Source organism: Rhinopithecus roxellana, chromosome 11 (assembly GCF_007565055.1).
Source record: "Rhinopithecus roxellana isolate Shanxi Qingling chromosome 11, ASM756505v1, whole genome shotgun sequence".
In the NCBI taxonomy this organism is placed as follows: Eukaryota; Metazoa; Chordata; class Mammalia; order Primates; family Cercopithecidae; genus Rhinopithecus; species Rhinopithecus roxellana.
Genome location: NC_044559.1, coordinates 116,681,331 through 116,697,862, shown reverse-complemented (window position 1 = coordinate 116,697,862; position 16,532 = coordinate 116,681,331). Strand labels below are relative to the sequence as shown.

Genomic DNA, 16,532 nt, shown 5'->3' with positions numbered 1-16,532 from the left:
TTCTTTTCACCTATACAGCATTTGGGCTAATGTGGCAGGGGAGCCACTATTGAATTATATTTGAATATAAAGTGCATCCTTTCCAGTGATGAACATTCAAGATGGGACAATTAATACAAAGAAATAACAACTTATAGTTCATAATTCAGTGGTGTCTATTCAACTCAAAAAACTGTGCCATGTTTCATTTCTGAGACATTTATTATTTATTATTATTATCATTTTTTTTTTGAGACAGAGTCTCACTCTGTTGCCCAGTCTGGAGTGCAACGGTGTGATCTCGGCTCACTGCAACCTCTGCCTTCCAGGTTTAAGAGATTCTCCTACCTCAGTCTCCTGAGTAGCTGGGATTACAGGCATGTACCACCATGCCTGGCTAATTTTTTTATATTTTTAGTAGAGACAGGATTTCACCATGTTGGCCAGGCTGACCTCAAACTCCTGACCTCAGGTGATCCACCCGCCTCAGCCTCCCAAAGTGCTGGGATTACAGGCATTAGCCATTGTGCCTGGCCCATTTCTGAGACATTTAAATGGAACTATCTTATGTCTTTTACCTAGTAATTTTTTACCTACAAATGATATTTATGTGACATTATTCCAGATATTTCAGAAGGATGTAATTGTGTAGATTGATTAATTCATTCAATAAATATTTAAGAAATTTAGCATTAACACATACATCAGGTGCCGCATAATAGTTGTGTTGATTTTTCAGATATGGAAGCTACATAGAAGGGACAGGGTCTGTGTTACAGACTGCAGAGGATGTGCAGGTACTATGCATGTTTTAAAACTAAAACACTTTAAAACTTTTAACTAAAATTGTATAATACTTTGAGAACATTAAAATAATTTTATGCATCCAACTGGCCATGAATATATATTTTATTCATTCATATGTATATTCATATATATGTTTTATTACTGTTGAATAAATCTTTTTCTTGTTGCTCTACATGAGTATATATGCAAGGAATGTTTTATGTTTTTCTTTTTCTTATTTTTACCTTCTGCTTTTCTTTTATTCCATAAATAGTAAGTTGAAATTCAGCCTACAATAGTTAATGTTCTCTAAAATGTTGTACAAACATCTTAATATTGGAGCCCTCCTTTGCAGCACACACTATAAAACTTCCTTTTAAGGAAAAAAAAAATCTTAGCAATGTGCTTTATGAATACTTTAGTTGTTAACTCTTCATGGTGTCATGGTTGAATACAAGTCTAATATATAGCAAGTTTTATATTTTTTTGAATAATTTTAAAGTGAGATCACATTATCTTTTATACTGATTCAAACTTTTAACTAATAAAATTTACCCATGATAAAAATTCTGTTATAGGCAAATGAATGTCTGGATTGAAGAAATTATATTTGTTTAATGTATTTAATCATTTTAAGGAAGTATCTTGATGAAACTGAGTATAAAATAAAAGTTTTAATGATTCTCCTGTTTTATTATAAAATTGACTTGGTTGTTTTGTCAAGCTTCTTTTGCATTTTTCCCTATATTTCTTTTATATTGTCATTTATCGTTTATACTCTTATGATTTTATTTTAAGGGCTCAAAAATGACAGACACCCTGAAAAATATCCTGATCTGTTGAATGTTAACCTTTTTTCTTTTCAAAGTTTACATTGCCCTTATGGAGCCAGTATGTAGTCTATTGCACAGAGCCAATTTGCCCTGTGCACTTTGCCGCTGTGTGTTAGAGCAGACTGTATGTCCATCGAGTTTAAACTGTCTCACAGCAGGAGATCTTAAATCCAGTTGCACATTACTTTTTTAGTTATCTTGGGTATTTTCTTACAGATTGAGAATATCTACAAATCCCTTACCAAGCTGTCACAAGAAGAACAGATAACAAAGCTGTTCATGCTTAAACTGCGATATTTCACTCCTAAAGAAATAGCAAATCTCCTTGGATTTCCTCCAGAGTTCGGTATGTGGGATACATGCAGAATTCAGCTTTCATGTATTAAAACTCTCAAAAATCTTTAGGGACTTGTGTGTCTAGGACTTGCCTCAACAAACGGGCTCAGGAAACCTCTTTCCTTTCCTGATCATGCCATTTATGGCATCTTTCTGCCCTCTTTCCCCTCATAACTGCCTCATTCGGTTCTCTCCTGATTCATTCTCCCTCTTACTAGCTCCACTAGTGGGCCACAGAGGTTGGCATGGCTAGAAGGGTCACATTGGCAACTCCTCACCTCTTTCCATAGATGACTGTGCATAGCATCCCCTTTCCAGCTTATTTTCTTTTTCAGAGGTCCTCTCCTAATCACCCCACAGTAGAGCTTGTGAAAGAATGCTTTCGATCACCTCTTTAAAAAAATTAAAAGGCAGTTGAGGGATTATTTTGGAAGGGTGGGGGATGTATTGGTGTTTATTCTCCTCAGATACACCTGTATCAGCTGTGTAGCTCTATCCTTCCCTACAAGGGGTAGGTGGAGAAAGAGGAGGTGGAGAGGCTGTCTAGGAAGGAGCTTTCATAATGGAACAAAAGGGGTCTCAGAAAATGAAATTGACACAGGAGATGAATTCACACAGAACTGAAAGATTGGGGATCTACAGCAAGGAATCTCAAGAACAAATGGGAAGATTTAGTTGTGGAGTGAGAAAGTCAAAGACCTAACTTCATTGGCAGTCCCGGAAGTCCAGGGATTGGTGCTCTGAAGAGATTATACACACTGCTTTGGCCTTCTCAGTGATGCCCCAGCCCATCTCCCTGATCCCACTACCAGAGCCAGTGCTCTCAGCTCTAAGGAGGCTGTGGGTTTCTCAGGCCTGGGGTGGGCATGCTCCCAGTACCTGGCTGATGGACTGGGAGAAAGATTGACCTCCCTAGCATGCTTCCCTGGCTAGAGAAGGAGGAAGTGTGCTTTTGAGGACTCTGATTGAGAGTTTGAATGCAGAAAAGTCAAACTTTGTTAAGTTCAATACTTTTATAATATTAATATGGCACTATTTCTCAAATAAATAACAGGTTTAATAAATCATGTGTCAAATTCTAAATAAGGGATTTAAGCTAAGGTCTTGGAACACAACCGTTTTGTACATAGGGAACAAACTGCCAATGTAATTTGACTGCCCTCTTGGTAATTGGTTCTCTGAGCATAGTCGCAGCCAGGTTTATTTTGTACTCTCTGCCTCTTTCTTGGTGATCTCATTTTTGTCCCAGATATCCTGGGGAGTGTTGTTTAAGAGAAACACAAACTTTCCTTGTTGTAGTTTATGTCACAAAATGAGTGAGAGCATTACAAAACAAATAAAGACCTGAGAGTTAGACTCAAGAATTCTCATTCCTAGTCTGCTTTCCTAGCTACTATTTTTTTTTCCTTTTTTCAGATGAGCAATCAGACATACTGTTGAAGAGAGAAAAGAGATTAACTATCTAATTAAAACAAATTCCTCAGCTTTATTCCAGTGCTTTTTTGTTTTCAAAGGGCAGTAGTCACTTTGGTAATACTGAACCTTGCTAAGGAGCGCAGAGCCCGGAGTCAGACTGAGTGATTTCATATCCCAGCCCCACCTTAACCGTTCCTTTCTTTAGTTTACTTGTCTGTAAAATGAGGATAATCATAACTCCTACTTCATAGGGTTATTGTGATGGTTAAATGAGTTAATGTATGTAAAATTCTTATATAACATCTGAGACATAATGTAAAATTTGTGTTAGCTTTCATTTTTAGAATGAACCACTTATTTACTTTTATAATATTTATTTCATAAATATTTTTCTCATTGTTTTTAAATTTTAAGTGGGTAAAATAGAATTTTTCAAAACTCTCTGAATATATATGTGTAGCACTTAGAAAAACAGCCTCTGAAATTACTGAACCTCCTTTTAAAATATGTGATATGTTTGTGGAGTTGAGCTTACCCTGATGTCACCACTGAGCAGCACCATGACACAACTGTCCCTTATGTGTGTTTCTAACATTGTTGACTCTGGATCCAAAAATGGGCATTGTTTGAGCTGTTTGTCTACTGGCAATGATGGATCTGCAATGAACGCTGTGTCCTGGTTCTGTGACACCTGGTGGTGTGTATTCTGCAGTAGTAGGCTTCTGAAGAAAAACACTAACCTGCCCTTATGGGTGAAAGCTGATATCTTGACCTTGTTCATTCTATATTTCTTTGTTTTTGAGGATTATTATTGTTATTTTTAATGTATCTAAGTTTTTAAAAAGTCGTCTTTTAACTTAAAAAATTATGTCACGTTTTCTACAAGTTGTTAGGTTGGTGCAAAAGTAATTTGCCGTTACTTTCAGTGGCAAAAAGTGCATTTACTTTTGTGCCAATCTAACAGTTTAGATTTAGAGAAATATGCACAGATGCGCGCACACACACACACACACATAGATATAATTTGTACAAATCTTACTTGTTTGTTTTCAAACCTTTCTTTCCTTCTGCTGTAATTGTAATATTGCAAAAGGTCATCTCTGGGATAGTCTAAAAGCCTGTTTGTAGGTACATTTATACCGTTGGCTACTTTGAAGTAAATACGTTTAGATAAGTAATGTGCTTACCTAAGATATTATCTTTAGAATGGAAACTTTATGATCATGTTTAATTGCAATGGTAATTGCTGTTATTTTATTGCAGTTAATAAAATATCAAGCATCGATGAAGCAATTTTATTGTAACTAATTCTACCTTCCTGTCCTCACAAGTATATGAAATTTTGCTATTCTTTTTTTTTTTTTCTTGAGACGGAGTCTCGCTCTGTCACCCAGGTTAGAGAGTGGCGTGATCTTGGCTCACTGCCAGCTCCGCCTCCCGGGTTCACACCATTCTCCTGCCTCAGCCTCCTGAGTAGCTGGGACTACAGGCGTCCGCCACCTCGCCCTGCTAATTTTTTGTATTTTTAGCGGAGACGGGGTTTCACCATGTTAGCCAGGATGGTCTTGATCTCTTGACCTCGTGATCTGCCCGCCTCGGCCTCCCAAAGTGCTGGGATTACAGGTGTGAGCCACCGCGCCCGGCTGAAATTTTGCTATTCTTAATACTCCTAATTATTTTTAAAATTTTCTTATCTAAGTTATTTTTCCTTTATTTCTTTGCTTTGCCAGAGTATGCTGAATGTGAAATCCTGACATTATAACTAACATTATAGTGTATACTCTTGTACATGGACAGTCTTTTATGCTGATATTTGCAAAGCCTTCTTCCAATGTATGAGGGATCCATGGGCCTTTTTGTTTTAAGAAAGGAATGTAGCAAATGGAAGTCCAACATGAGAAAGGCAGTTTGTGGAAGCAGAGTGTAAAAACAACTGTGGGGGACTCGTATCCAGAATATGTAAAGGACTCTTACAATTCAGCAATTAAAAAAAGAGAAATCCAATTTTAAAATGGGCAAGGATTTGAGTCAATATTTCTCCAAAAAGGATAGATAAATGGCCAATAAGCACATTAAAAATATGTTAGTTAGTTATTAGGGAAATGTAAATAAAATCACAATATGATATTACTTCATACTCATTAGGATGGCTAAAATAGAAAAGACAAACAATAAAGTATTGATGAAGATGTGGAGATATTGGAACCCTCATACACTGCTGGATGTGCATATAAAATGGTGCAGCTGCTTTGAAGAACAGTCTAACGGTTCCTCAAACATTAAACATAGAGTTACTGTGTGACCCAGCAGTTTCACCCCATGTATATATCCAAGAGAATTGAAAATATATGTCTATACAAAAACATACGTGAATGTTCATAACAGCATTATTCTCAACAGCCAAAAAAGTAGAAACAATCCAAATGTCTTTGAATGAATGAATGAAAAAATAAAATGTGGTAAATCTATACAATAGAATATTATTCACCCACAAAAAGGAATGAGGTATTAGTACATGCTATGACATGAATGAACCTTTAAAACATGTTTAGTGAAAGAAACCCGACACAAAAGACAACATATTTTAAGGCTCAATTTATATGAAACAGAAAGTAGATTAACGGTTGGGGGCAGGGAGGTAATAGGCAGTGACTGCTAATAGGTACTAAATTTTTTTTTGAAGTAATTTTTTTTGAAGTAATGAAAATATTCTGGAATTAGACAATGGAGATGTTTGAAAAACTCAGTGACTATACTAACAACCTCTTAATTGTCACTTTAAGTGGATGATTTTTATGCTTTGCAAGTTATATCCATAAAATGATGATTAAATCAAAGAACTGTGAAATAATGGCAACCATAGCTTTTTAAAAAAGTACACTAATACGTGGATTTCTCTGAGTTCTGTGGATATTTTATGTGTACGTGTGTGTGTGCTGAGCATAACATAATGTGATATGTTACTATCTCACTGTGTAGGCAATATAATGTTATAGAATATTTTTGGCTCAACAGCCAAAAAAGTAGAAACGATCCTAATGTCTTTGAATGAATGAATGAAAAAATAAAATGTGGTAAATCTATACAATAGAATATTATTCACCCACAACAAGGAATGAGGTATTAGTTAATAATACTTCATTTTGTTAATAAAACTTCATGGAGACCTTAGTGATTTATTTATGAAATGACCGCTGTGCCCTTACTAAAGGATACATCCTTTCATCTCTGGAAATTGTGATTACAAATGATTTCTTTCAATTGTTCTTTGTCTTTTCTAGGATTTCCTGAGAAGATAACAGTGAAACAGCGTTATCGCCTACTTGGAAATAGTCTCAACGTGCATGTAGTAGCTAAACTAATCAAAATCCTATATGAATAATTTCGAAATAACTGTGAAAGATGATCATATGATATTCCTTCATTTTCAGAGAGTAATTCTGAAATTCTATTTTGGACTAATTCTGGTGAAATTTAGCTAAATTATTTTAATCTGTCTTTAATAAGAACTTTGGATTTTATTTAAAAATCCACTTGTTTCCTCAAATTTATATTACTGTATTTTATAAAATACAAACTATTGGTATGCTTTATGGAGAGTATATTTGCATATGAAACTGGTAAATATATATGTGGAATATTCTTTTTAAAATGATTTCATAAACAAATCAAGGAGCACTAGAATTTTAGTGTCTACATGAGTATCTTGTGAAGTATCATAACAGGCATATTTTTATGTTAATTAAAGAAGTTTTTTATTTCTAATTTTAAAATAATGATTCTAATTCTAGCCCATTGAATGTTTTACTTAATTTCCAATCCTGTAAACACTTCTTTATTTCATCTAAACAAATGCATATGATATGTAAACCAAATTATCATTATTCAATTTGTACAGCAGTCTGAAGATTATGTCAGGAAAAATAATCCTAAATGTTTGATTACCTCTCCATCAAGTGGTACAGAAACTGTTGGTGCACATTATCTACATTTTCCTCAGTCTCTATCTGAAGGACAAAACTCATTTTTCCTTCTTCATTTTGTATGTACTTTCCTTTAGTTTGCTATTATCAAATCTTGTTTTTGTCTTCTCAGCTTCTGAGTTGAATTTGCCTTTGCACGCTGAGGAATGTAGCATGGCATTAAGATTTCAGGGAGGAAGCTGCCCTCTGATCCCATGCCATATGACACTACTGCCCTTCCCCCAATTGTTCTTTATTGTGGCAACATACACTCTGAATTAACTTTTATGACTTTTAACTTTCTCTGTCTCTCTTCCTCAGTAGACCTCTTGGAATTAGGATTTCTAATCAAACTAAGTCTTGCATCATAAATGCTGTGGTTTATGATAAAAGCAAGTGACAAAGAGAAGAGAGATGAAAAGAAACAAGTCCAGAAATCATATTACAAGATTTTAATTCAAATTTTTCTTCTTAAAAATCAACTATTTTGAGGTCGATAAATTGGAAGTTTGTGCATTGCTTGTGGGAACGTAAAATTGTTCAGCTGCTGTTGGAAAATAGTATGGAGGTTTGTCACAAAATTCAACATAGAATTACCCTATGATTCAGCAATTCCACCTCTGGCTATAGACCCAAAAGAATTGAAAGCAGGGACTTGAACAGATATTTGTACACCAGTGTTTATAACACCATTATTCACAGTAGCCAAGCAGCCCAAGTGTCATCCCATTCATCCATGAATGGATGCACGAAATGTGTGCCGTGCATGCAGTGGAATAGTACCAACCTTCAACAGTAAGGAAATTCTGACATATGCGGTGACACAGATGAACCTTGAGTACCTTATGCGAAGTGAAATAAGCCACTCTGTGGGAAGGGAGAATGGGTAGTTAGTGCTTACTGGGTACAAAGTTTCTGTTTGGGGTGATGAGAAAGTTCTGGAGGTGGGTGAGGAGGATGATTGCACAACAATGTGAATACTTAATGCCACTGCAACTGTATATTTAAAAATAGTTAAAATGATAAATTTTATATTATGTATATTTTACTGCAATTGAAAAAATCATACTCTATTACCAATTTTTCAGAACTCATAGATAAATATGAATATAGGGAAGCTATAAGCCAGCCCATATACAGAAACTATCACTATCTACATTTTTCATATGTGTTCAAAGACAGAGCCTATTACAAGTCTCATAAATTTCAGTAAACGGAAATTATTTTGGCACACTTTCATGTAGGTTCTCTTCACTGCTGAAAGATTCTAAATAAAATGGTTTAGAATTTTACTGTAACTCTATGAATAATTATGCTATAATTATAGTATCCTACATTTGGTTGAGCACCATTATGCAAAATAAGTGTCAAGTTACTGTTCACCAACTATAAACACTTGAAAGGCCTGTAGAGACATTTGCTTACAAACTGGAAGACAGAAGGTAGCTTTGTGGAATTTTTAAATTATGGAAATGTATTCACAGAAGACGGTGATTCTTGCCCTTAATTCATAATTGAAAATATACAGTAACAAGCATAAAACTCACATCTTAATGAAGAAGTATCTACCAGTTTCATTCAATTAGCTGATGTATATGTATGCATAATTAATTTGGAAAGTGTTATTTTATGGAATATCTGCTATACGCTTTTGGTAATAATGCTGTATATAAAATTTGCACTGGAAATTCTTTTTCCTGATATTTGGACTTGTACGTTTATTCAGATATTGGAAAACATAGCTTCTCATTTTCAAGAGAATAATGTGTAATTCAATCTTCACCATACCTAACAGTAAACTGATTTTTCATTCTCCTTTTCCCATCATCCTTGCTCTTTTAAATGGCTTACCAGATAATTCTAAGGCATTTATTACCCTGCTTCATATTTTTAGTATGTCTTCAGGATCCAAAACTAATTTTAAAAGATGACCAAATCAATTAATGTAAACAAAATGAGTCATAATTGGAAAATGATTTTGAAGAGGTGGGTAGTCATTGTAGGAGGGGTCAGAGCCTGACAATCCTCAGTGGCAGGCAAGAAAGAGGAATGACAGCATCATCTTCATAGAGGACCCTGGACATGGTGTTCTGGCTATTAAATCAGACCTGCACCAGAGGCACTGCCCTGTGCCTGGAAAGGTGAGAAAATACCTCCAACCTTCAGCCAACTTTTCTTCCTAAAAAAGTAGAGCCTTCTACAGAGGCAAAAATGGTAGTTGAAATTGTGAACAGTGAGGGTCCGTCCAGCACTTTTTTAGAAATTTGAGGGTAAACTGTTGCTTGAAATGATCCAACTTTTCAAAGAGGTAAAGTTATGTAGTAGAGAGACTTTTAGGTTGCCCTGAAAAGCTGTATTGCTACCATGTGGGATGTAAAGCTGGATGGAGTTAGAGGTGAGTGCAGGCAATTCAACGCATTCGTAGGGGTGGAATTCCTCAGCAGAAATCACCATCTGGGTTTTGCTCCCATCTCAACCTAGTTCAGGTCTAGAGTGATTAAGTTGGAGACTTCTGAGGAGAGAGAAATGAACTAAAGATAAATAAAACTGATTTAATTTTAGCTATAGCAGAACAGAACAAAGAAGCAACCACATTTCATCTAACATCAAGCACCTACTAAAGGATGCATTCTGCATGCCAACTGTATCCGCATCCAAACCAAAGTCACTCTGGTTGCCCTTTTGATTTGATAACTTAAGAGTTTAGAAACAAGAGGTTTCTAAATAAGCCAAGATAACACAATAAGGACCAAATTTTAATCGCACATAGACAAAGAGATTAAAGTGGGTTTTCCTGAATTGCTTATGTTATGAACAGAAAGTTACCTTGTCATAATTTGGCCTTCGGCTTGGAATTCTAACTGTTTTAGGCCACCAGTTATGACACTGACTTACTAATAGCTTTGGACTTTGAAATTGAGTGAGAGTCATATAGCTTCAGCAGTTTTCTTGTAGCCTGTGATTGCACTGAGATCATATAATTTTTAAAGACATGGCCTTTGGACCTCTGTCTACTAGTTAATCTCTCCCATCTACCATTCAAATGTGCTATATACAACTATCATATCAACTTCTTAGCAAGCACTTTTCTGGTCCTCCATCACACCCACCGAGATGTCTAGTTATGCCTTTCATTTGCGGGTTTCCCCCCGCTTTTTTTTTTTTTTTTTTTTTTTGAGATGGAGTCTCGCTCTGTTGCCACCATGCCCAGCCTCCCTTTGCATGTTTCTTAAAAAGGCATTAAGCATCTTGCACATGTTCTTTGGTTTCAGTTTGCATGAGTCAACCTGTCTGCATCATTTTCCCTTTCACTATTTCTCGTCTTTGCTGGTAAAATTTTAAAGCTTCAGTTTAAAAAAAAAAAAAAAAAAGTCTTTTTTGTTGTTGTTTCTATCTTCCGTTTCTCTCTTTAGGCTGTCTAGGAACATTTTAAGGTACTCATGCTCTTCAAAATCTTACACAATCAAGATCCAAACTCCATCACCATTCGTGTCTTAGCTTGTGAATTTCTTTCTTTTTAAATAAAGTTGTTCAGCAAATATGAGCATGTGCAACGAGCTGTTTTGGCTTTGTATTCCCCAAGTTCTCATATAAATTGGCTTTATATTTACCATAGATTCTGAGTCTTGCTTTCCGCCACATCCGCACTTACTGAAGTCTTCCTCAAGTACACCACACTTGACTCCTAAAGCTTCCAAAATCTCATTTTTCCTATAAATATGAGACTGGAAATTTTCCCAAAAACTAGAAGATAGGAATTGAGTTCTGCCATAGAAGAACTCTCTTCTGAATAACCCTAGGGTTTTTTCACTTCTTTGCTTGGACCTAGCATAGCTTCAGTGTTTACTTCAAATATTTGCTCTGTATTTTGTTTGCATTTTGATTTCTATTTTTATCAGGACAGATTGAAATTGTAAGAGTATACACAGAGAACATGTTTGTTTAGCTAAATTAGCACTATAATCAGATGAGATCACCTAGAGGGGCAGAGGATGAGAGTGAAAGAGAGAAAGAAAGAGAAGAGCAGAGGCTCGGAGCTGACTTATCTGAAGATTCAATCCTCAGGTCTCTTTCTACTCTTCACTTTTCAAGACACTTTTCTCAGAGATTCTCACCCTTTCCTAAAACTTCAGCCATTTTGCCAGTGACACCCAGATGACTCTAAATCTGCTATTTTCCTAAACCCTATTTTAGAATCTTCATGCTGGGACATTTTTAACTTAGATATCTTGCTATTCAAGTTGTATCAAATTTGCATCAAATTTAGCATGTTTGCAGCCTCAGCACTCTCCATTCTATAGTCAGTTCCACTCGTGACTTTAATATTTATGGTACGGTTAGTCTCCAAATCTTCCAAGTTCAAGCCTCATAACCAAAGATCATCTTCACCTTCCTTCTCACTCTGCATTCCATTGGTCAGCTTCTGTTAAAACAGCCTTCCTAAGGCAGGTCTTCTCTGAACCATCATCTATTTTTAGGAAATCTTATAAAAAGTCACTGAGATTTAAAAACACCCACACATATATTTGCAATCATATTTGTGTGGTTGGTTAAACATGTCAACATTGAACAGATTTGAGCCTTCTAAATTTAATCTAGCATGAATGTCATTTTTACTAAAATATTTGCTATTTTACTCACTTAGCTGGTTCCTTACACAAGTCCAGTTAAATTTCACATATGGAAAAATGACTGAAAACACCTAATGGAATGCGATACTCCTTGTGTAGTAGAAATGAGTTGAGTTTCAGATTTGAGAGCTGATCCTATGAATTAATAGACAATAAACTGAATAGTTGTTACGATTTGAGTTTAAAAATGGAAAATGTTTCATGTTTTACAGAATGTAAACGTCCAAAAGGGCAGAGATTGTTAATACATTTTTCCCCCAGTGACTTAAAACAGTACTGGCACGTAGTAAGCACTCAATAAATATTTGTTGAATGAGTGAATATAGGAACCATACTGGAATCGATATTGAAGCTACATAGAAAACATCACACTGTGGAGTTCAAACAGTGTCTTTAAGTTGTTCTCTTTAAAACTATTTAAGTTGTCTGTTACTGCCACTTCTTCCATGCCCAGAGGAACAGCCAAAGTTACTCAAGTCCGGAAGACAAGATTTAAAAATAATTCTAGGGTAGGCTTTTGGCTTTTGGAAAGTAGTGCAAATAAAAGTTTTTGAAATACTGTATTCTGACTTCTGGTCTTGACAAGAGAGTGTAGATTTATTTCTCCCTGCTTCTCCCTGAAAAGTACAATTATAAACTCTGGGTAAGTATAATTATAAAACAATGCAAGAGGAATCAGAAGGAGAATTCTGAAAGGCGGAAACAGGAAGACACACTGGCGAGGGACCCCAAGACTAGAGGAACAACATGGTTCCAAGACAGCTGACCCCTCACCCGACAGAGGAAGGTTACCCAGGCTTGGTGTTTCCCGACCTACAACGTAACAACAGAAGGCAGCCCAGAGAGGCTTGTTCCTGCAGAAGAGGGAACTGAAGTCTAGTCGGTAATACCGGATGAGTCTGGCTCTACCAGCACGGGGGATATATCAGGAACCCCACTGACAAACATCCAGACCTGAGACTTGTCTACTGTGCTGAGAGATGAGAACCCAGGGGCCTCTGGCCAAAAGCATCTAACCCAGGAAGATTTTTTGTTACCCTGAGCTGGAGACTCCCTTCTCCCAGAGGTACCATGGGACCCGGCTTGGGGGAAAATCCTTCTTTCCGTAAAGTAGCATCATGAAGGACCATCCGGGAGCCCCAGCAGCACCAGATAAACCAAGCAGACCAAAATAACACTGCAAAGACTTTAAAAACTAAATTACCATTGGAGTCATAGCCCACAAAAACTAAGGCAGAACTTGCATGCTGAACATAAATGGAGTGACTGCCTACTAAAAATAAAATACTAAAATAATAGACAAAATGTTCAGGATACAAGGTAAAAAAGCCTGCCATACCAAGAACCAGAAAAATCACAACTTGAATAAGAAATGACGGTCAACAGATGACAATACTGAGATAAATCAGATGCTGGAATTACTTGACAAGGATTTTAAGCAGCTCTCATAAAAATGCTTCAACGAATAATTACAAATTGTCTTGCAACAAAAAATAGAAAAGCTCAGCAAAGAAATAGAAGTTAACAAAAGAACCATTATGATAGGTGCACTATATGCCAATTTTTAAAAATAGAAATAAATGGCAGTTATGTAACTGAAAAATACAATACCAAAATAGAAAACATTCTGTGGTAACAGATAATTTGATTAGCTCCTGGACATTTTGTCTGTTACATTAACTTTATTTTCAGAAATTTAATTATGATGTGTCTTGACATGAATTTCTTTCAAAGTGGCAGATATTTCAAGGTGAATGTAACGTCCTATTTGGTATTCATTCAGCTTCTTGAATCTGTACATTTATATCTTTTGCTAAATTTGAGGTCAGTAGGAGAGAGGAAATGACAGAAGTTAGAAATCAGTGAACCTGAGGACAGATCAGTAGAATTTACCTAATCTGAATGACAGGGCAAAAATAGGCTGACAAAAAAAAAAAAAAAACAAAACAAAAAAAAAAAAAAAACAGAGCCTTGGGGACCTGTGGGACAATAACAAAAGAACCAACATTTATGTTTGGGGTGCCAGAAGTAGAGGGGAAAAAAATGGAGCTGAAAGAGCATTCAAATAAATAACGGCTGGAAACATCCCAAATTTGGCAAAACCTTAAAAGCAGCTGGAAGCTGGGCGTGGTAGCTCACACCTGTAATCCCAGCACTTTGGGAGGCCAAGGTGGGCAGATCACAAGGTCAGGAGGCAGAGACCATCCTGGCCAACGTGGTGAAACCTCGTCTCTACTAAACACAAAAAAACTAGCCGGGCCTGGTGGTGCATGCCTGTAGTCCCAGCTACTCGGGAGCCTGAGGCAGGGGAATGGCTTGAACCTGGGAGGCGGAGACTGCAGTGAGCCGAGATCACGCGACTGCACTCCAGCCTGGTGACAGAGTGAGACTCTGTCTCAAAAATAAAACTAAAAGCAGCCGGAGAAAAATGACACGTTGCTATGGGGCGGGGGACACAATTTGGATGACAGTAGATGTCTCATCAGAAACCATGAGAACCAGAAGGAGGTGGCATTGTCAACTATGAATTCTATATCTAGCCAAACTATCCTTCAAGAGATCTCTCATATCTATATATGTATAGATGCACATATTCCTCTATGCAGCTCTTTACAATTATTAGGGAGAGCAGGTAGTTACATGGAATTAGGCTTATGTGATATGTGAAATAATCAAAGATGAGAGGAAGAGACCTAACGTATAACTAATGATTATAACTGTGAAATTACTCATCTAAAAATAGATTGGAATAAAATAATGATAACAGTTATGTTAGGGTAATAGCATTTTAATTTTTCTTGTTTATATTTTTCAATTGAATGTAATCTTTTTTGTTGTTTTTGTTTTCATCAATGTGGCATAATGTTAGTTTTATAATTTAAAATGTTCTTTCTTTTAAAACACTCGATTTCAAGTCTTTACTGTAGAGTCTGGTCATTGTAAGCTTGTAAGTTGCTATTTCATTTGCATCTTGATGCTATGTAATATAATCTCCTTCCCTGCTGACTTTTTTCCTCCAGGGCAGAGACTACATCTTGCCCATTTGTGTATCCCCAGTACCTTGCTCAGACGCTGACAGATAGTGGGTACCTAATAAATAATTGTTCAATTAACTGATTTAGATATCAGTATGCTGAGTATGATAATAGAATTGTAGGTTCTTTCATGGCTTGGGGGATTGTTGGAATAATTCTGTCAGCTAAAAAGAAGAGAAGCGCTGAGCACAGTGCCTCACACCTGTAATCCCAGCACTTTGGGAGGTCGAGGTGAATGGACCATGAGGTCAGGAGTTTGAGACCAGCCTGGCCAACATGATGAAACCCTATCTCTACTAAAGGTACCAAAAAAAAAAAAAAAAAAAAAAAGCCGGCATGGTGACATTTGCCTGTAATCTCAGCTAAGCAGGAGAATCGCTTGAACCTGGGAGGTGGAGGTTACAGTGAGCTGAGGTCATGCTATTGCATTCCAGCCTGGGTGACAGGGCGAGACTCCGTCTCAAAAAAAAAAAAAAAAAAAAAAAAAAAAAAAAAAAAAAAAAAAAAGACATTAGGTGTTACTGGAAGAATATTTAATGCCAAAATTGTGTATAACTCCTAGCGTATTGTTTATGTCTCTTCTAAACATAGTCTAGGAATTGTTGACAAAGCTTGATTTAGCAGCATTTCTGTAATAAATATAGTCCAAGTCACTATAAAGAAAACATACAAAGGTTTTTTATAGATCTTAGAATAATGGCACTGAAAAAGACAGAAGTGAGGTCATCTCATCCTTTCTGCCATTGATGACAACACCTTAAATCTTCCCACAGATCTATGTGGCACTTCAATTAACAAATCCCCTGGGAATGATGCCCCTTTGTAAGGGATCAGCCTTGTTAAATCACTCCTCCCACCATAAATCACATCCATAATGCAAAGCTTCCTCTCACAAGATAGAGATGCCTGTGTGTACTGCTTCTGTGTCTCTCTTCCCAATTAAAGGTACAAGAGGCAGAGTCTGAAGAGTGCCAAGTATCCCCAAACTTTGTTTTCTTTTTCTTTTTTTTTTTCCTTTTTTTGTCTTTTCCTTCCCAGAAGAGAACCAAACTGTTTTTTACTTCCCCCCTCCGTGGTGACACCCTCACCTCTCTTGCTCTCCTCCCCTAATATAACACAAAATATTGTCACAAAGATGTACTTTCCCCTTTTTGTAAGATCAGATCCAATATAAGTTGTTTGCAGTTATTTACCACCTACGTTTCTTCTGTCATTCATGCTGAAGTCTAAGTGCAATCAGACATTTTTCTTTGATTGTCGTATGAATGGTACCTAAATATTTCACTTCACTGCCTTGTTTGGGGGAATTTTAGGGGTCACCAAGTAGAAAACTCATTTTGTCCTTTTTAGGTTGATTTGGAACAGGATGGCAGGAGGGTTCACCTATGGTAAACTCCAGTTCACTGCTTCATACCTTCTTGGAAACCAAGCTTGGATTAATCCAGTGGAGTTGCTGAAGTTGCCATTCTGGGAGCTGTTGGAGGTAGAGAAAGCTCTGTTGATTTTTTACTAGCTTTTGGAGCCTTTAATCCTAGCACTTCATATCTCCTCTGC

The 16,532-nt window shown here is 36.5% G+C and overlaps 1 protein-coding gene across 5 annotated transcripts in view; it reads left to right on the top strand.

Annotated features, from left to right (window-relative positions):
* The window catches only part of TRDMT1 (tRNA aspartic acid methyltransferase 1), a 69,322-nt gene extending 56,816 nt beyond the window's left edge, over positions 1-12,506 (top strand). For all 5 annotated transcript variants that reach the window (XM_010354757.2, XM_030941012.1, XM_010354756.2 and 2 more), the window contains 3 exons: positions 719-776; positions 1,815-1,944; positions 6,632-12,506. In XM_010354757.2, the coding sequence (XP_010353059.1) occupies positions 719-776; positions 1,815-1,944; positions 6,632-6,732 (289 nt within the window). In that variant the 3' untranslated portion in view covers positions 6,733-12,506. The remainder of the gene's footprint in view (positions 1-718; positions 777-1,814; positions 1,945-6,631) is intronic.
* The last annotated feature ends 4,026 nt before the right edge of the window (positions 12,507-16,532 follow it).